Below are 22,586 nucleotides of genomic sequence, written 5' to 3' on the forward strand. Positions count from 1 at the left end.
ATTTGTTTTGTGAATTTAACGAGGTATTTTTATAACTGCGCGAAGCGCGGACAAATGCACTAGTATATGAGTAAAATAGGGGTAGATCAAGAAAATGAATTAAGTGATTATGTGAGTTTATTCAACTCATAGTTCTTTCTTCAAAACTAGATTTGAGATCAGAGAAATTATTTATCTTAACAGATATTTGTTCGATTTTTTATTTTGAAAAATGCAAAGTTTGATCATAGATATAAGATATTGAAAAATGCTAACTTATTTGGTACGTGGTAAGTATCGTCTTTCCATCTCAATTCTACTGCAAAAGATCAATTAATACATAATAATGTAAATGATTCATTTCAAAACGTTGTATAAACGTCAACTAGATTTATTATGTATTTTTTTTTTCCAATTCTTTTCAATTTTTATATTTTTTATTTCTTTTTTTAAATTGATTTTTTACTAAACCACTCATTACACTATAAATTCCCTTCAAACATGAGGTAACGTGTCTTTCTTCTATACTCTCAGTTCTTTTTCCAAAATTCTTAAGTATTTTTTTCATTTTTATACATAATACTTTGAACATCTGTTTCTTTTTTTTTCTTTTCGTGTCAATAGAAAAAGAATAAAAACGACCCAAAGATCATAACAAGTCTAGAAATAATGTCGTTGGAAAGGAAAATGAGAATTCCACCACCACAATCTTAAAGCTTGACATGCCTAATTAAATTTGTCCTAAGAAATTCAAATATTCATGAATCAGATAGGTAACTAAGAAGACATTAACATAAATATTAACAGTTTGTAAAATTGTTAACACATAATGTGCTAATTTTAAAAATAACATATTACAAGAGAATATTATTTAGAGTGTACAACCTAAATTCAATAACTTACATAATATATCAGTAAATCCAATATCCTGATTTAGAATGATATAATCATTTACTGAAAAAGGTTTAACTAATAATAAGTTTGTGAATATTTTTATTGAGTATAAAAAGAAAAGTTATGATTAAAACAAATGTGAGAGAATAAGAACTTGTGAAAAGAGTAATTATATAAGCTCTTTTTGATTTTTCTACATATGATTGAAAGCTTACATCGAATAATTCAGAGGGTTGAAATCTACTTATATTTTTGATGAGTTCATATCTTATCTTAATATGAGAGAAGACGAAAATTAAATTGTAACTTAGATGGCATTTTTCTATTGTCATGATTTAATCAATTAGTTTTGGTTCTTTCTCTTCCTTAAATTATATTTCTTTGAAGATGGTTCTTAAATTATATTTCTTTGAAGATGGTTCTTAAATTATATTTCTTTGAAGATGGTTCATGTTCTTTTCTTTTTAGTCTAAATATTAATGTTATGAAATGTTATGTATATTGTGGTGGATGTTCATAACTCCTAAGAAGTTGCTCTCATTATTTTCTCCATGATGTAGCTATTAAATCTCCCACCTCCTATCTTCATTATGTAAATATTAATTCCCTCACCTCCATGATCTTCTCCCACAACCTTCATAGTTATTATCTTGTTTATTGCCACCTTTTGACTATCCTCTATGTAGTAGTATATATAGAGATATAATAGGTGATGTACTTACACTTGAACACATTTGAATGAATAAGAAATCTCTCATCTCTTGTTTCTCTATTTCTATTGTTTTCATCCTTTACTATTATTACTCTTTTAGCTTAATTTTACAACACGTTATCAGTACGAAGTCCTCTATCGGGTTCTAAGCGTCCAAACATAGGTGCTTACAAAATTGATATATGCCCGGTCCACTCTGTATGACCTTTGGAATTGTTCTTACTTAGACAAGTATATCTCGATCTGTGAGTGAAAAAATCGCTCTTCATATTTGTAGATTAAAACTGGATTTTCGGTCCTTATACATGTTGCTCGTGATTAAGTTTTATTTTACATCAACATTATGTTTTAACTGATTGCTCTAAAGCCAAAGAATTGTAGGAACGGCATCTCAGTTGTCTTGCAAGCCGAGAAAAGGTAATCATAAGTTCTTACTGTATGTTTATTTTTGTAACAGTTGGCTAATGAAGCTAGAGATTCATAACTGTATGTGTTGCATGAATTATTAGCATATAAAGATTAATCAATTGTGATCTAAACACTAGGTTTTGGTTAATGAAAAGTAAAAGGTGCATACGGTGAGGTATTATTTTTGACTCATTGCTGGGCACAATCCGCCCTTAAGATTTATAGTTGTTAATTAGCATAATCATAATATATGATTCTTGATCAGCGGGAGTTATTCCTGAATTTGCAAAATTGTTGGACTAGTTTGCTTCTGCTCAGCTTTACTCACCCATTATCCGTATGAGATTGTCTTCTTCAAAGATTTTTCAATTACCATTCTCCTTGAAAGTTTATCATGTTTGGCCCTTGTATAAATTAGTTAATATTTTATATCCGATAACACACTATTTATGATCTTTGCCACTAGATTTGATCATTATATTGCAAAATGGTCTTGAAAACTAGCATTCTGCTTTCTGGTTGGAATATTTTTAGTTATTTACACAAATATAAGTACTAGTCATATGGCCGCATGTTAACCATTTAATATCTCTTTGGTTTGGTCCAGTAAAGAACTTCAGTGGTAATATATATAGTTTTAAGCTACAACATATTTTGGCTTATTATGCCATTGGTTAAGGGTAAGACGATGGATTCAAGTCCTATCGCACCAAGGGGGTAAGACATCAGGTTAGAGTCCTAGTGCACCATGATGATAAAATGTTGGGTTCGTGTCCCATCAATTTATGGCCTACCACACTTTTATATGGATAAGACGTTGGGTCTAAGTCCGATGCAGTATATTTGACGAGGCCAAAATGCATAGGAAATTTCATTAGTACTCTGTCAAATTCTAATATAGTTTAAGATATCGTCCCACAGAGATTGGAAAATCTATGCTACAGAATTGTAGTATTTTTGTTGCTATTTGAGAGAATCAAATTGATGAAAGGAGAGTAGTGACTTAAATAGAGAATACATAAATACCCCCTTGGAGATGACACATTTTTTCAATAAGACACCTAAATTTTGCAGGTGTCCTATGACCCCCCTGGACATGTTTAAGCTTTAATAAATACCATCTTTTGACCCATTTTCGAACCAGGCGTGGAAGCACGCAAGAAGAGCGCATGAAGGCTCAACAAAACTTCCACAAACCAGTCAAAATACGCCACTTGGTTTCCCAATTTGTTTTAAAAAAAAAAAACAAATCAATTTATATAACAAACTCTTCTTCCACATTTAAACCCAACGGTAAAATCACCATTGAAGCCCCCACTTTGTTCTCAATTTCTGTCCATCTCAGCAAAAATTAATTCAAAAGGTATGAAATTTCCATTTTTTATTAGCTTTACTAACTTGTAATCTTTGTTATTTTGCTCAAATTTACTTCTCCAAATTGGTTAGGTTTAAGCAAAATCATGTCATGGACAAGCTTGAATCGCATTTGTAAAGATGAGAATGACCCAATGTTGCATGAGACAGTGCAATGCAAACATGGAGACTTGCTGACAATGCAAACCTCATGGTCGAATGATAATCCAGGAAGAACATTTTGGTCTTGCCCACGCTATCGTGTGTGTTTGATCCTTAGTCATTTAATTTTTTTTTTCCTGTTTTTTTAGTTAAATTGACTCGTTTGAGACTCATTTTAGGAAAAGTCATGCAAGTTCTTCAGGAGGAGGGATCGTGATAAGATTGATGTGCAATCCAAGTTTGTTATTTCAAGATTGGCGAATAGAGTTAAGGATTTGGAAAAATCATTAGCATGTTTCCAAAGTATGGAGAATATATTGGTGATCAAAGAGGACAAAGACAAGGTGATCATTGATAAAAAGAAGAAGGAGGCCAATTGGTATAGTTTCAATTGGAAGCTTATCATTGTATTTGTTGTTATGGTTTTTCTTTTTCTTTTATTAGGTTTTATCATTTAGTTAAAACTGGCATACTTGTATCAAAGTTCCATCTGTAACTGGTTTTGTGTTTTTGTTGTTGTTTTTAGAATAGATTTAGGTAGAACTTTATGTAATTGGTCTTGTGTTGTTGTTGTTGTTGTTTTTAGAATAGATTTAGGTGGAACTTTCTTTGTTTTGTGTAAGGGGTTGAATTATGTGTATGGAAACTGATTTGTTTTGTGTAAGGAGTTGAATTTTCTTTGAATCTTGTCAATGAATTTTGTTCTTGTTTGTGTTAAATGAAAGAAATGAACACTAGCAGCAGTCAAAACTATTCCATTCATTGAATACCATTTGCAGCCAAAACTATTCCATTGCAACATATCAAGTAAAGGAATTGACCATTTCATTCAATAAACTGCTGCATAAACAACTTTAGAGTTTGGTACTTAAATATCAGTAGCAACACCAAAAAAACCAACTGAAGCAACACCAAACTAAGAGTAGCAAATTTACACCAACAACACCAAAAAAAACCAGTAGCAAAATGACATCTCCAAGTCAAAATAATAGCAGCAGCAGCAACACCAAAACCAAAATCCAACTGCAGACCAACTATTTCCATGGCACAGGGGCCTTTCTAGATGCATTGCATTGACTCTGATTGTTAGCAGCAACTTTAGACTTTGTTTGGATTATTTTCTCACCCCTCATTTGGTCAAGTCGATTACTGGTAATGGTTTGTTTGCCCCTCCATCTGAATCCTTTGCGTGGTGTGTAACCATTATCTCTAGTAACCACATCAGATCTCATAGGAGCTCTTCTACCAGTGTCAATGACCCTTCTGTTTGGCATCCCAAGCTATATAAATAAAGCACAAAGGTCAGTAACTAATTTTGCCAATAAACTAGGTGATCATACAATAATAGTTTAATGCACTTACATTAAGAGTAGTACAACCATCGTCATCAACCAATACTCTAACCCCCACCATCCTTGTCCTTTTATAAGGTCTTTTTGCATGTCCACTACTTGTGCCTTCAATCTTTTGATTTTACTGTTGCATCCCTCTTCCAATGCCTCTTCCACCACCCCTTTCACTACTTTCAGTTTCATTTTCCATCCTTTCCTTGTTTGTCTTCCTCCTACTTGATCTAGTCTGGTTATTGTAATACAAAATGTTAGATTATATTCAAGGTCATGTAAGAATAATTTGATACACTTACCTGTGATTGACTAGCTATATGAGCAATTTGACTAGCTGTCTCAGTTTCATTTTCCATCCTTCTCATATTTGCTCTACCACAACTTTCAGTTTCTTGTTCCATTCTTCTCTTGTTTGCCTTCTCCCTATTTGTTCTAGCCTGTTTATTGAAATACAGAATGTTAGATTATATTAAATACAGAGTGTTAGATTATATTCAAACTTATGTAAAAACAATTTGAGACACTGACCTTTGATTGACTTGTTGTTTGTTGGACAGCATCTTTTGTTGGACATCCTCTTTTGTTGTGGCCTTTGTTATGACAAAGGCTACAAGTCATAACAACACCACTTCTGCTAAGCTTTCCAGTTTTCTTGCTTTCATGAGCCTCCTTCCTTCTAGCTTTGCTTAGTCTTCCAGGCATCTGTCTGATTACTTGTGGTTCAACTCTTGGATTATTTGATATTGGCCACATATTCATGTTGTTCATTGGCTGAATAAAATGAGCATATGTGCTCAGATAGATATCCTTGTTATAGCAGCTAGCCACATAATGGATTGACTCTAATCTCTTGTAGTGTAGGGCAGCAACTGCATGGGAACAAGGTATACTCTTCAGTTGCCAAGATCTGCAACTACAGGTCTGCTTAACAATGTCAACATAATGTGTACAACCCCAAGGATCTTTAATTTCAAAACCCCTTTCACCATTCCAAGACAAGTTGCACTTCATTGACTTGCTAAAGTTTTCTTGTAGAGTCTTGAGAAACATGGGAGATATATCAGTGGTCCATGTATTTGAAAACTCTCTCAACTGACCAATTCTTTTCCTCATCTTCACCCTAATCTCTTCTAGCATTGTGATAATTGTTTTGTATCTTGCAGCCAATATCCAGTTGTTAAAACTCTCAGCCATGTTGTTATCTACTGAATGACACTTGCTGTGCTCTTTGAAGTACCTTTTGCACCATTTATCTAAGTTGTAATACATGAGATCATCCAAACAGTCTCTGCCCATTTTCTTCATTTCATCAATATGACCCCTCAGTTCAGCGTCAAAAGTGGACTTTGCCATCATCCAAAATAATTTTCTTCTTTTTATCCCCTTATGGGTTTTGGACCAATTAGCAAGAATATTTCTTGCACACCACCTGTGTTCTGCATCTGGAAGTGAATCATCTACTGCATTTTACAGTCCCTATGAAAAGCAAAAAGACATAATAAGCAGCAGACAAAAAAGAAAAACAAGAGAAAAATATTAATAACAGTGTTCTTTGTGTACCTTTTGCATGTCACTAATCAGTGTTAATTCATGCCCATCTCCAAGTTCAAGGTCAGTCTTCAATAGAGATACAAACCATCTCCAAGTAAATTGATTCTCATATTCAACAACTGCCCAAGCAATAGGCAGCATTTGGTTATTTACATCCTTGCAAACTGCAACCAATAGCTGACCTTTACACACACCTTTGAGAAAACATCCATCCAGACCAATGCACCTCCTTGTACCTCCAAAGAATGATTTCTTTAAAGCATCAAAGCACACATAAAACCCGTCAAAGATCTTCTTTCCAGTTTCAAGATCTTCTCCAACTATAACAACACAAGTGCTACCTGGATTAGATCTTAATATCTCATCTCTACAATCAAATATTCTACCATACTCAGCAATATGATCACCCCTTATCTCTTGTAATATTCTATCCCTAGCTATTCTCACTGTTGGCTTTCCAACATAGATATCCAGCTCCTTCCTAATGATCTCCTGAAAATCCACTATCCTAATATTTGGCAGCTCAGTCACTCTGTTTTTGTATCTATCAGCCAAATATCTAGAATTACACAAATGGTTATGAGTGGAAGACATGCATTTGTGGATAGGGATGTATGTTCTAACAACAAAATTTGCACCGGAACTGTCCAAACTTGCAAACAATAACCATGGACAACCCTCTTTGCAGCATCTAACCCTAACTCTATTGGGCTCATTCACATATTTTTCAATCTGGATTTTTTCTTGAACTGCATATTTATTAACTACCTTCCTAAATTCTTTTACATCTGCAAACACCAACCCTAATTCCCAAACAATCTTCTCAAAAGTAGGATCAAATATAACTCTGTTTTTGGTCTTTTTCCTTCTAAGAGGTTTATTCACTAGTTGTTAAACCTCTTCCTCATCTACCCAGCCAGTTTGATCATCTAATTCAAAGCTAGGGGCATCATCACTTGTATAGTAAGGTTCATCACCCCTATCTTACCATCTAATTTATCCTTTTCAAAACAGTCTCATCATACCCTAAATTTGGTCCTTTTTCATTGACATGAACATGTCCAACAGTAGTACCTCTAGCTCTTCTATTGTTGAAATGTCTCTTATTTGCCCTAAAATCTCTACACTCTTCATGAACATCACTATCTTCTAAAACCTCTTCAACATCTATGCTATCTATGCTATCTTCACCATCCCTTCACATCCATCCTCTACATCCTCTCCACTTATATCCTCATCAACTTCAGACTCACAAATAGGATCATCAGTGGGATTATAAGGTTCAGGATTAGTTGATGGTTCAGCAGGTTCAGCAGTAAGGTTAGAAGTTTTAGCAATACGGTTATAAGGATCAGCAAAAGGGTTAGGAGGGTTTGAAGGCTCAGCAGTTAGGTTTGGAGACTCACATGTAGTGTTTGGAGGCTCAACATTAGGATTTGGGGGGATTGGATACTCAACAGCATCATTTAAAGGTGGTGAAGATTCCTCACCTACCCCGCCAACACCATTTTGGGGGACATATTCTAAAGTCAATGCAACACATGGTTCATTCACCTCGTGGCACACAAAAATATCTAATGTATCACCATTACTTAACAAAGATAAAATGTCACAAATAACCTTATCATTCACAACTTCAACCAAATAACTATTGAAAGGATACTTAGCAAAAAAAAGAACAATCAGTTGTATACCCTCAATGCTTTATGTAGTCTCTCAATTCAAAGTAGGACATTCTATCAATGTCACAGTCCAAAAATTCAGTAACAGACCCACCAACATATTTTGGTCGGGCACTAAACAAAATTCGACACCATGGTGCCATCTCAACGTGATTAGAACAAAAGACGTGATATCACACACCCTGAAATATAACAGGTTCAAAAATCTTTAAAACACAATAAATCGATCAACAAAAACGCTAACTAAAATCAGTGAATGTAGATGCAATAAGCACATTGAGAGAAATGAGTGTAAAACAATATATTTTGCAACAAATAATACAAAAACACTAAGTATTTAATAAAAATTCAGTGCTTGCAACACCAAAAATCGAATTTTTAAACCACAATAACAAACCCTAACCTGTGAACCTTCACTTCTTCGATTAGATGCTTATTTTGTACCCACAAACTCAAATTTCCCTTCAATTTTCCGATAGAAATTGCTAGAACAAATTTATGGTTAAGATAGGTTAAGATTGAGAGATGAAAAGGGAATGAAAAGTCGTGGGGTGTTTTTTTTGGGAAGAGAAATAAGAAAAGGGGGGTGGGGGGTGGGGGGTGGGGGTATTAGGGTAAAACGGGTCAAACCCGATGGGCCATCATTAATTTTTTTTATAATTATTTTAATCCGGAGGTGTATTACACGAGCAAAATTTTATCCTCCGCTTGGTTCGAAAATGGGTCAAAAGATGGTATTTATTAAAGTTTGAACATGTATGAGGGGATCATAGGATACCCGCAAAGTTTAGGGGTATTATTGAAAAAAGGTGTCATCTTCAGGGGTATTTATGTATTCTCTTGTGACTTAAATTTATAAATTACTTTAACAAAAGAAACAACTTTCAAAAGATTATTTTAAAAGAAAGAGTTGGGAGTCGTTGAATCCACTTAGTGTATATATGACAATAAAATCTTTTTTTTAGTAAATTTCACAAAACAGTAGAAATAGTTCCTAGATTTGATTTGTGTTATGAGGAATAAAGACCTTTCGCGATTAGTCCTTAAATCAATAAATTTATTTGAAACAATCCCTCCGCGAGAATTAGAATTGAAAGAAATAAGATAGAGATCCCTCAAATCAATAAACTTATTTGAGACTGTCCCTCCGTGAGAATTAGGATGGAAAAAAATAAGATAAAGATTTAAACCTAAGAAATAACTTGAAACAACCCCTCCATGATAATTAGGATTAAAAGAAGCAAGTTCAAAGATTTGGAATAATAGATGACTAAAAATTATTATTACATATATATTTTATGCAATTATTATAGTACATTAATTTCCTTCCTTGTTAGAAGTACAAATTAATATAACTATAATCATAACACAAAATATACTGAGTAACGTTAATGATTAGTAGAACATATCATTCCAACACAAAGTATGACACTTAAATAATATCAAGACGAGGAACAACTAAAATAAGATAATATAACATTACACCAAATTTCTTCAACTATCCCAACAAAAAAAGATTACTGTTGACACCCAATTTTGTCCCGCCTTCCTTAAATATTTATTTACGTTTCTAGTATTTTTGGTAATTTAAAAAATAATAATTAATTATATTATTATTATTATAATTATTAGCTTTATTAATACCAGCATTTCATTATCATGTGGTAGTCACTACTACTATTATCTTTTATTTTATTACCGTTACCACTACCATTATTATTATTATTATTATTATTATTATTATTATTATTATTATTATTATTATCATTGTTTCCGGTATTATTATAATTTGCATTGTAGCCATTTCAGCATTTTTACCATCCTGTGCACGCGCATTGCATTTATTTTCGCACAATTAGACAATAGCGCTATTTACTGTTGATTTTCAAAAAAATATTGCACGGCGTCATATAATTTTATTATCTGAGCACTAATAATTACATATTTTCTATTAGGTAATATTTTAGCACACATTAGTATAGAGTTATTAAAATGGGTGTTTATTTAAATCTAGAGGCCCAAATTATTAGTCCAAGTTGGAGCTCAAACAATTGTTTTCAAGCCAGCCCATATTAATTGAGTCCATTTACAATCAACAGCTTAATATTTTTCAGATCAGCCCATCATTTATTTGAATAGCCCAGTCCATTAAGGCTTTTGACCCGGACCCGACCCGTCCGTTTCAAAAATAAGGAAACCACCCGCTCCTCTCTCTCCTCCTCCCTCTCTGTCTTCCCATTTTAGCAAAACCCTAGCTCTCTTTAGCCGCGGACAGATTTGCCTGTCCATTTCTACACTAAAATCGTCACTACATCTGTTCTCCCGTGTTGTTCTGCGTTGAAAAAGAAAAGGGTTTCCCATTTTTTGCTTCAAAACACCTGAAAGATCAGGGTGGTGGAACCATTTCGGGTAATACTCAAGTCAAACCACGTGAGGATCTGCTCGAAAACCCCTTCAACATTCAAATTCAGCACGGGTCTTTGACTCGATTTTGAATTCATAAACCGCCCAATTTCGAACCCTAGACGCTTCTTTCCTATAAATAATCGCTCTTTCAGTCAGTTGAGGGAGGTTTTTTTTTTTTTCAGCCCCCCTAAAAATATATCAATTTGTAGTAGTCATATATTTTGGTGATTGATAAGAAATATACTAAATCATTTCTGTCCGTTTTTCGCTCTGGGTTCTGTTTCGGATCTATACAAATTCGGAGTGTGGTGTTCGAGCGGATATCGAGATCTTCGCCTCACTTCGCTGCACCATTAAAAGGTAATTTTCCTATCGTCGGCATTTTCTATGTTCGTTCCAGTTCTACATTAGTTTGGCATTGGCTGTTGTTAGTTTATTTGGTGTGTAAAAGGATGTTTTAGATTTTTTGTATTACCTGCTGATTCCGTTATTGGCATTAGATAAATAAGGTTAATAAGCCCCTCTACTTGTCTCGTTTTAGAGAAATTATGGTTTGGAGTAGTGTTTAAAATCCCGCTGGCCGAGAAATGTGCATCTGATCGTTAAGTGCATAATATGACCACTCGGGGTATTCTGAATACCTGAACAAATATGAACGTTTCTCTTGTAAGCTTGATGTGGTAATAAAGTATACATTGCTCTATAGTTGAACTGTAGTTGTGTTGAGATAGCTGCTGGTTTGGTGTGTCTGTTTGTCGATTACTTAAGATAAAATTTTGTTTGTGTATATGTTGAGACGATTGGGAAAAGAATGTTTTTTTTTTTTTTTTAAAAAAGAAGGATCGGTTTTGAAGAACGTTAAAGTGCCCTGAATCTGTAATGAGTGAATTCAAATTTGAAGTTTTTCTCCTGAAACTAATTGAAACATTGTAAAACAAGTCTTGGTTTTGATTGAAAACACATAGCTCAAAACCTCTTTCTGGTCCATGTTTGTTATGTCTAATTGTACCAGATGATTTCCTTTGGCTTTATTAAAAGTTTTACTTAAGTTTGTTTAGAATTCTGTTTGAGAGAAATAAATTGAGATTACAACAAATAAGATTGTTGGTTGGACTGGCCGATGATGATCAGGGACTCGTGTATCTTAATGAAATATTTGATTACAAATTGCAATATCATGTAGACTGGCCAATGACCAGAGACTCGAGTGAAATATTCGATTGCAGTATAGCATTTTTATGGAAGGATATTTTGTACTGTACTTAAATATAGCTGTTCGCGTTTAAGGATATATTTTTTGAGGTGGAACTCTTTCTCTGCCAAGTATTTTAGGATTCTGGATCGTTTGACTCTTTAGCAGGGCTTTTGCATTGTAAGAAACACTTAATTGTTCAATAACTGTTTTTCCCTGATAATTTCGTTGTCATAGAGGACCACAAATACATGGTTCGTCTTATTTTTTTTACTTCGAAATGTAAGTTGTGTTAACTTGTAAGCATACTTGTTTTTCCTTTCCTTCAGGACTTTCTTAATTTTGGCATATGGTATGTGGTGAGTTATTGGTAAAAGTGTAGTTTTTTTTTTTTAGCTTGCTGAAATAATAACCTAAGATGTGTTCATTGAATACTTATGAAGATTCTAAATGAAACTCCGCTGTCTGGTTGCCCAATATTTGTTATCCTAGTCTCTCCTTTCATTAGAAGGTTTTATCCGCTGCGTACTTGTATGTTGAGTTGAAATCTTAGAAAGAACTTTAAGCATGGGCCATATGCTAATTAGATAAGCTCATTTGTAACAGTAAAGTGAAATAACTTGTGTAACAGTAAATCCAATATGCTAATTAGATAAGCTCATTTGTAACAGTAAAGTGAAATAACTTGTGTGAAGTTTACTTGATGTTTTGGCACACTAATAGATCAACTAATCGATAATCTAGTTGCTTGAGATTGTAAGGATTGCTCGGCAGAAGAGCACTGGGATTAGAGTAGAACAGCCAGAAACTTATGCTGCTTACCCAAAAAACAAAAGACATAGACAGTATCACAAATAATATTGTTTTATATTAGCATTCTCAAGGTTTCTTTCTCTTGTTTTGTGCCAATTCTGTATTAGCATACTCAGGGTTTCGTTCTCCCGTTTTGTGCCAGTTCTGTATTAGCATATTCAAGGTTTCTTTCTCCTGTTTTGTTTTGAGCCAATTTGATGTTAGTATTCTCAAGGTTTCCTTCACCTGTTTTGCATGTCTATATTGTACCATTGGCACTCTACTCTAATCTTATTCTTTTTTTGATGGTTGAATGAACTTCTCCAGTATTTCAAACTATGATCGATGCAGTTCCCATTTAAGATCTTTTTTTTTTTTTCTCACTAACTGTTAATACTGTTTTTTCAAAGGAACCACCCAGCTTGGTTCTGGGTGAGGAATCCTATACATGCTTAAACATGATTACAAAAGGAAGAGGACATTGAGTCCGGCTTCCTTGAAACAATGGACCTCAATCCTTTACAAATTTAAGATCATTAAGATTCCCCTGTTTTTTATGTTTTTATTGAGCCGAGGGTCTCTCGGAAACAGCCGTCCTACCTTGGTAGGAGTAAGGTCTGCGTACATTCTACCCTCCCCAGACCCCACGTTGTGGGATTTCACTGGGTTGTTGTTGTAAGATTCCCCTGTTACCTCTCTGAACTTTGTCAGCTCCCTGTCCCCTAACTAGCTATATAAAGGTGAGCTGGCCCTTTTGCTATTCTACTTTTGTAACTACTATGCATCTGCTTGATGCCTGCAATGAAATCATTTCTCATCAAAAAAAAAAAAAGAAAGATCATTAAGAACTGCATTTACATTGTCTCTGTACAACCTTATCATTCCTAACTTAGACATGTAGTCTGGTTAGCTCTAAAAAATCTCATATTTCATTTGTTGTTTAAACTTGAACGATGGAGATTGTAATTTATCCATCCTTAACAACCCTTTAACCCCTTCAGGTTTTTGGTGCCTTGCAGGAATACATAATTGATCAATCTGAAAGAATCATTGGTCATGGGAGATGAGAATGAGAGTATGCTCCGGAAGCTGGAGAAGAAATCCAAGAAAAGCAATAAGAAGGCTGCCACCACTGGTCCTGGAGTGACTGCAAACAATGTTAAAGCTGAAGAATGTGATTTTAGCTTCAATGAAGAGAAGCTAGCTGTTCTGGAAACCAAGAAAGAAAAGGATAAGGAAGTGATGGAAACTAAGGCAGCAGGAGAGAGTGAAGAGTGTGACATTAAGAGAAAGAAAAAAAGAGAAGGTGGAAAAAGTCCTGGAAAGTCCAAAAAAGGCAGTGATGAAGATGCTGTGAAATGTGTTGAAAAAAAGAAAAAGAATAAGCTGAAGAAAAGCTGCTTGGATGAGCCTTCAGACACCAAAACTAGCACTTCTGCAAGTGCAAGTGAAACGCGGAACAGTGATAAGGTGGTTGAGACCCTTGGCGAGGTCTCTGGTGGAAATGCTGTGGACGAGATTAGGAGGAAGAAATCCAAGAAAGACATTAAGACTGCTGCTACCAATGGTCTTGGAGTGACAAACACTGATGATAAAGCTAAGAGCGATGATTGTGACAGCAAGAGAAAGAAAGAAAGAAAACATGGAAAACATTCTGGGAAGTCCAGTGGAGACGGCAATGAGGTTGCTTTGGAAATTGTTGAAGGGAAGAAAAGTAGGAAGTTGAAGAAAAGCTGCGCGGATGAGCAGGAGACAAATATTGAGGATGGATATGAAGATGTTGTGGCTGAAGTCAATCAAGGTGATATTCATTCAACTGTGGAAGAGATAGAAGAACGAAGCAGAACAGACAATGGTAATATCAGAAAGAGAAAAAAGGTAAAAGTAGGACACAATTCTGAAGATTCTACACATGAGAAGAGTGAAAAGAGAGTGAGATTCTCTGGTCAGGATCAGATTTTCCCTTCATCCAGTGACCCTTGTGATGATGAGAACCATGAAATCGAGGAAGACAATTTATTGCGCGGGAAACGATTCTCAAAATTAGAAGATGAAATTGTCAAAGAGGCTGTTCATAAATACATAGAGATACATAACTTGGGCGAAGAAGAAGGGCTGAAAAAGATTTTGAATTCTAGATCTTATCCTGAATTAAAGGGCTGCTGGAAAGAAATAGGGAGCTGTATACCCTACAGGCCTTATACTGCGGTTTATTATCGTGCACAGGTCTTGTTTCGAAGGAGTGAGACACGTAAATGGACTGAAGAAGAGTATGAGATAGTACGAAAATTCCAGAAAGAGCACGGGAACAATTGGAAGGTCTTAGCTGATGAACTTGGAAAACATCGGTTTCATGTGAAGGATACATGGCGAAGGCTGAAACTGCCCAATCAGAAGAAAGGACAATGGACTCAGGAGGAGTACCAGACATTGTTTGATTTAGTAAACACTGATCTGAGATTGAAGCTTTCTGAAGAGAAGAAATCTAAGTATGGTATGTTACGGGATAATATTGCATGGAGTGCAATAAGTGACAAATTGTCCACGAGAACTGATGCAAATTGCTGCTTGAAATGGTATGATCAATTGACATCACCTATGGTGGCCAAAGGTGAATGGGCAGATGTTGATGACTATCGCCTAGTTGATGCACTTTTTGAGCTGGATGCGAGCTGCATAGAAGATGTTGACTGGGACAATCTTCTTGACCACAGGCCTGGAGAGATATGCCGGAAGAGATGGAACCAAATGGTACTTCACATAGGTCAACTTGGAAACAGGTCATTTGCTGAACAAGTAGAAGTTCTAGCTAAGAGATACCGTCCAGATCTGGCCGAAGTAAGAGAGGCTTGGGATAGTAAACCAGTCGTTCCATGATATGCCCGTCACTCAACAGGGTTGTGTCTGTAGCGAGTTATTTTACAGCACCACATACTATTGGCATCAGCTCCTCTACCCCCACCCCTCTCCATTTTAGTAATTATTATAAGATTTTGTAGAACATTTAGAAGACATAAATTGGAAGAGGTCCAATACTGTGTGGTGGAAAGAAAAGGGAAAGATTTTCACAGTTCAATATCGGACAGTTTTCTGTACTAAGTAGGGCAAGGGATCAATCAACTTCAGCTGCAACTTGAAAATGAAGGTTTTGACAATGTCTTGTTATCATGGCTCTTATGTTTCCAATCTTTTATTCAGAATTCTTTATTGTCTGCAATGTATCTCTAATTTTTCCCAATTTCATAGCATATGCATGTGTTCAGCACTTCAGTAATTTATACTATTATAGAAGAGTGGGTTGAAGAATGGAGATCGACATGTCTGTTTCAAGTCCATTTATCAATTTATAGAGGGCACTTATGTCATTCATTACTTGCCCTATTATCCTTCTACGCTCCACGTGGTTTTGCTGTGGCAAACACACTCATATACGTGGCTTTCAAGCCATTTAAGGATCCATATCTTTCTTAATGCTTCTTCTCGAATTGTTCCTGCAATTTCCGGGTATATTTTTGTTATCTTCTCCATTCGCCTTCAATTTCACTTTTCCTTTCATCTTTTTTTTTTTCTTTCTGTTGTGGATCGATTCCTACTTGGGCATCTATTGTTTGAGGTACTCAAAGCTTTTGATTAGGTATATGTGTTGAGTTGTCGATAATTAGCAAAAGCGTAATTTCTTAGCTGCTATATCTGACGAATTTTGTTCTATGGCTTTGAGGTTCTTCAATGTATTGCAGAAAGTTTGATCTTTAAGAAGATATGGGTCAAAAGGGGATTGTAACAGCAAAGGGGAAAATTTCCCAAATTAATCTCTGCTTTGATTGTTCATAGATAGAATCTACCGCCAATTATGTTTTAACAAATATTTCTTCGAAATTGATCAAAGGCGAGACTGAAAAGATGCTAAACAGTGTTCAGATTTTTGTTTTTAAAGCTTTATATGGCTGTCCAAACTGATCTGCTAAAGTACCCGCGAAATCAGTCAAGATACTGAAAAGATGACACCCCTAGTGAATTTATTGCTTTGTTGTCATATTATGTTAATAAGGATTCTAATTTTTCGTATGTGTACACAGAGGCTTTTTGTTGAGTGGATATATGAGTTTATTTTGTATTATTTTATCGTTTGCGCTTCATCATCTTAGTTACTGCTGGTTGCTCTGATTTGTGTTCTTTTCGTCTTCAAAATTATTGAAGAGTTCAACTTCTTGATGGGTGAATTATTGGAATTCAGTAGTGACAGAAATGGTCATCTGTGCTCCACAGCTACTGGTGTCATCACCCCGCAAAGAGGTATAATTTTTTTTTTTGAACAGTTAAACATATCTATTATCAACAAAGAAAATACACCAAAGGTGTACTTCCAGTAGTAATTACAAGTAGTAGTTAGAGAAAGCAAAACCTACCACCTATAGCCTATAAACAATCTAGAATACTAGTTATATCCTCTGCCTCTTGGGGGAATTTATGAATACGCCAAAAATAGAAAAACACTAGACAATTCATCTTCAATTTCTGGAAGGTGAAAAGCATCTTTGATTCCTCTCCTTCCATATTGTCCACCAGATGCAAGCTGGAACAATCTTCCATCTTTCCCTGTGGCCTGACAAATTACCATCTCTATTCCAGCATGCCAGAACTTCAACTGTATTCCTTGGCATAGTCCAATTATGCCCTCTCGAATTGATGAAGAACTGCCAAAGTTGTTCAGTCACTTTACAATGAAGGAAAAAATGAATAATTGTTTCAGCTTCAGTTTCACAAAAAAAAAAAAAAAAAAAAAAACCTGGAGCAAAGTTGTCAACCCCTTTTCATCACATTTTCTTGTGTTAAAACAGCTTGTTTGGCCACTAACCATGTAAAACATGCCACTTTGTATGGAATTTTAACTTTCCAAATCATCTTCCATGACCAGAAACCAAGTTGAGGACTGATGTTAATGATGCATTTATAGGCAGATTTTACTGAGAATCTTCCTTGCTTATCCTTCAACCAAACTAAACTGTCCACCTCATTGGAGTAATCCTTGAACTGTTCAAGGGTGTTGTAAAATCCTATCAACCTTTCCACTTCGCAATCATTGATCCTTCTCCTAAAGCTGAGGTTCCATCCTTGATTATAACTTCCAGGATTGATGCCTTCTGCTGTTGATTCAGAATGCAAATATCAGGGAACAAACTCATAAGTGCCATTACACACCAATGGCCTCCTCTCACTCCACCCTTGATCCGCACCCCAACCTCGATCCCTAACCCACTTCCACACCTGTAGGGGTACCCTAAATTATATAGAAATGCATGGGGCAATATTGATCTGCTTTCTTACCGAACACTAGAAACTAAGTAAGAAAATCACTTTTGCCCGGACACCACAATTATCAAAAAAAATTGTGTATGAATTAAGCAAACAAATCCTTGACCTTTCTTGAATGGTCTGAGATAATCATGTCCAGGCTGGTAGTTATTTAGTCATCAAAGATATGACTGCTCCTAGCGCTTAGATTGATGTAATTTCTCACTTTTTCTCGACCGCTTTAGTTGTAGTTGTCTGCTACTAATATGTTGTTGTTTTCTTGTGTTTTTATCTTCTTTTGTCATTGCAGTTTGTGTGTTCCATTATCCATTATGGTAGCTGATTATCCGTCGGTTCTGTTATTATGTAGCATTTTGCTTAAAAGGTAATTTTGCTGTATTATTTAGCTGTTTTAACTTTTAACTGAACCGTCTATGCCAAAAGTATTCAGCACAGTTTCTGTTCATCTTTATTAAAGAAATACTTCAGCTGGGTCAAATTAATGTATTGTTATAAGGAAGCTAATGATCTATTGGACTATAGAGCTTTGCAAACTGAATGGACAGATTCATTGTGATCTTTGTTGTATATAAAAAAAAGGTATAACCACTTTAAATGAGATTGTATATTTCATTGAAAAAGTAGCTGCTAGCACAAAAAGTAACTAGCAAGTTTTTATTTGATTATTTTTTGAATTTGTTCGATTAATGGTGTCAATTATATGCGATAAATGTGTCTTAAACTTCATTCAACCTACACCTTAACATAAGCTAAGCTACAATTCTGTTGATAGTTTGTACAAACATTATTTTGCCGAAAGTGTTGGAAAGCGAATTTCTTGGCTCATCTTATTGTGTTTTAGTTTGATCAGCACTGTATTAAGTTTTCTAATTCCTTTGTTTCAGGTTTCAGACTGTGTTGTTGTAATTATTGTTCTTGCATGCGTTCAGCCTTCTTGATTTTGGTAAGTGTCACCCTTCTGCTTGCTTTGGTTATCCGCTTAGCTTCTTGGATATGCATGTCTCCTTATTTGTTGATTTTCTTAGTTGTTTATAAAAACTGCATGTTCTATGGTTGTTTGAGTTGTTGCTACCTGTGATATGTGCCCGTAGAATTGAAATTATATCGTGATATAGCCATACTAAATAGTATTGATGTTGTAATTGAGTGAAAATTTACATTTCACTAGATTAAGTCTATTTCTAACGGCAGCTGATGGACTTTTAACTACTCAAAAATGTGAGGTTATTCCTGAGGAAGAAACAACCCAATAAATTACTTTATATCAAATTTACTGCTACGTCTTATTAATTAAAATCAGCTGAAAATCTCTCGAATTAAGTAAGTATGAAGCATTCTCCGCTAGCTACTAATCTTTTATATTCGATGTGTTTGTTGAGCTTCTATTTTGGGACAGTTAATTTGTCCCTGTCTGAGCTTTTATTTAGCACTACGGAGGAACTATATTGCTTGACTATCATATCCCTATATTGTGTATTGGTTTTGGATGTTTATTGAAGAGTAAAAACCGTTTCTTAACCTTTATGTTTTTCTTTCAGTTTATGGCAGTTCACGGCCACGAATTAAGATTCCTAAAATTAAACTGAAAATAAAAACACACTTACTGCTTTGTACTCTTTGAAATAGGAGAGAAACAAAAACAGGTCTTGGTTGAAAAGTTGGTCAGCAAATTCAAAGACAGAAGCACGTTGTTCCTATCATCTTTCGACATTTCGGAAATTTAAGGTCGCATTTACTTAAATAAAGGCACGATTGATAGGATTTAACATGGCCATTGCTATATTTCTCATCCTAAGTGTAAAATGTAGAGAAAGACAATAAAAACTTTACATTCATTACCCGTCAATTGAAATTGATCTGGCACCTATTTTTAGTACCTGCCAAATGAGAAAAAGAACGCGATCACCTCCTACTTTGCTTATCAAAAGGTGAAAAAGAACACATCCAGATAAGTATTAGCTATTTTAAGCTTTTTGAACAATGATGCATATTTTCTGTGAGGACTGAGGAGTTTGCTTTCATCGCTAAGTTCATGTACTTAACATAGTTCTGGTGGATGCGTTATTGTACATACAAAAATAATTTATTTGATGAGAAAGTTCAGAGAATGTTGGTTGGAGAATGAATGTTGGAACTCCTCAGCAAAAGGTATGAAAATTTATTTTGCAGTTTACTCCCTGATAGTTTACTTTTAACTTAACTATAATTGGTGAATATAAATCTGTTTGAGGCTTTACACTTATATTATATGAATCAAAATTCATAGCAAAACTTCCTATGAGTTAATATTTCTGAGAGCTGACATGTTACATTAATGAATGTTTACATTTGGTTTTATTAATAAATTAGTAATGATCCTGTAGGAATCACAATACAAAAAGAAAATGCTGAAATATGTACTATGCTTGCTTCTCTTGGGAGGTGTCTGACCTTATTGTTTCAAAGTTTTTGTACTATTTGAACTTTCTTTGTTAAGCTTGCTTCATATGAAATACTTTATTTGCAAGTTCTGATCAAAACATTGATATATCCTCTCATTTGGCCCTACTCAGCTTTGTAACTTATTACTGGTGAAGATTACTCACTTTCTCTCTTTTCTTTGTATAGTCATCTTGTGCACACAAAAGCCATAATATTCCCACGGTCCATGTACGAAAAATCATATGCTTTGGTGGTCATTGTAGGTTATATTTTGCATTGGCCACTTTTTAGATGTTCATTAAAACTTCTCCATTAATTTCCACTTTGATATCCTTATGCCAATTTCAAGGGGAGTTTTCTTATTTTAACTGCTGAACATGCAGAGTGGCCTTGTGCCAAGAGGGACTTTTGAGGTGAGTGTTGAGCCAACTGTAGACATGGAAGTGAGAATCGTAGCCAGAAGTTTTTTGTCTGAGACTGAAAGACATAGTGAACGGCAGTGTTATTCCCGCCAAGAAATCTGACCTCCTCACTGATAACAAACTATGGAAGACTTTGATCCATGTGGCTAAAGACAAACATGGCCAATTACAGGCTTCTGTGCCAGCTCCTGCTTTGAACATGCACGGAAGAATTGCAATAGTTCCCATTTCTAAAAATGCTTTTGGGATTCCTTGTTTTATGTTCATTGTTTGGCTTACTCCACAGTTCAATTCAGTACCTTTGATATCCAATGCAGTGAAAACACTACCGATGGTGTTGATATGTTTATATGTAGCAGTTGGACAAGATTCCCTATCTATGGAGCTGATTTTGGTTGTAAAGGCCATTTTGGGTTGAGCTCTGTTGGGAGGCAGAACATCTGCAATTTTCCTTTGTGTGGTAAATCATATAAAAATTCAAAATTGTTTAACCTGGATGAAATGTAAATATAGAGCATGCATTTGGTGTTTAGATTTTAGTGTTGGGCCCGTGCACAGCACGGGCATTGCCATCTAGTCTTGAAATATCACGGGGCTATTAAATCTTCTATCACAAAATCATTCAGGACACTTGAACACCAAAAGCTCCTGCTCTATGCTGGGGTAGAGACTAGTGGTGTTCGCTTCAATTAGTTGTCAAAATACAGATTATGAGTACTTTTAGTGTTTCGCAGGATTAGAAAGATTAAGACCCAATTGACTGGTAGTTGGGGGGCGCTATTGTCATGCTGATGATGCTCAGAGAAATTATGAGTGGGCAGATATTGTAGCTTGGCATCTTTTTGGTAATAAGCTAGAGAACAGTAGTTACAGAGATGCTTTCAATTATGTATGCTAGTGATGGGTGGTTGATTTTGGTAAGTAAGTTAGAGAGTAGATTCTGGATGGACAAAGTTGAAGCTGGATAACTAGTAAAAAGCATTCATTTGAAAGGAATTCTTGAGGTGTTCTCTGCGACATCTTTCATGAGTTCACTTTGTTGAATCTAGGTCAGAAGCTGCGAGAGGAGGTAGGATTAATCTAATTTCCTTGTCATGAAAGTTATTTTTATCATGTAAGTCCATAACAAATGGAAAAGAAGATGAGTTTGACCATTCTGCACTCAACTTTATGATTCTAACAGTGATGGAAGGTTCATCTCCTGACTTCTCTGTCTCTTCATCCACGAAAGAGTTTTACCATTGAATAATCCACGATTACAATCTGTACTTATAATGCTAAGGACATAATGTCAACAGATGGTTAAGGCATGATAACTGAAACTAATGTAATGCTACAACATACAAGAAGCGGCTTCCGATCTTTGTTGCTCTTCACTATGTTGATAAGTTATGTATCTGCCCTTAGTAAGTGGATGATGAAAACCTTTTGTTTCTTTAGGTTTCTGTGTTCGATGAGAAAGTTCAATATTCATGATTCCAAACTGGGGGCCACTTTAACTGCTGAAGAAGGGTAAGAAATGGTACTCATTTCCTCATGTAAGTTTGACACAAATTTGCTAATGTTTGTAATTATCTTCGTGGTCACAGAAATTTTGCCTAATTGGTAGAATGCAGCCATCGAATGTTTATGTAAAATAGTGGTAACCAGAATTCTTCCGAGTCCGGCGCCTAAATGACACTTTTTGGAAGCCAAAAGACCAAAGGGGGTTGGAAAGTTTGAGATAAACCAAAAGGGTTTTATTGTGTACCCCTCCACGATTTACATAAAAGTAACCGCCCACACCAAACATCGTTGGTCTATGGGCTGTAATTTTTTTTTTTTAATCGTGTAATTGCTTTAAAAAAAACAAAAAAAAACCATGGACTACTCCACGATTTGTATTAATTTTTTTAAAAAAATAAATCGTGGGGCAGTCCACGATTTGTATTAATATATATAAGGGCATCAGAT

The 22,586-nt window shown here is 35.1% G+C and overlaps 1 protein-coding gene across 19 annotated transcripts; it reads left to right on the top strand.

Annotated features, from left to right (window-relative positions):
- Positions 1-10,296: 10,296 nt before the first annotated feature.
- Positions 10,297-22,586, top strand: LOC132632454 (RNA polymerase I termination factor). 19 transcript variants are annotated; one of them, XR_009579399.1, is made up of 7 exons: positions 10,297-10,853; positions 13,497-15,622; positions 16,675-16,770; positions 18,080-18,154; positions 18,675-19,938; positions 20,398-20,474; positions 20,595-21,165. XR_009579399.1 is itself a non-coding variant. In XM_060348393.1 (2 exons), exon 2 carries the CDS (start codon positions 13,534-13,536, stop codon positions 15,352-15,354), a length of 1,821 nt encoding a protein of 606 aa, XP_060204376.1. In that variant the 5' UTR covers positions 10,297-10,853; positions 13,497-13,533; the 3' UTR covers positions 15,355-15,820. The 19 variants fall into 19 exon arrangements, 1 of the variants encoding a protein (XP_060204376.1); XR_009579396.1 differs by having other exon boundaries at positions 20,398-20,470; XR_009579398.1 differs by having other exon boundaries at positions 20,398-20,439.

This window comes from Lycium barbarum, chromosome 3, assembly GCF_019175385.1.
Source record: "Lycium barbarum isolate Lr01 chromosome 3, ASM1917538v2, whole genome shotgun sequence".
Classification (NCBI taxonomy): domain Eukaryota; kingdom Viridiplantae; phylum Streptophyta; class Magnoliopsida; order Solanales; family Solanaceae; genus Lycium; species Lycium barbarum.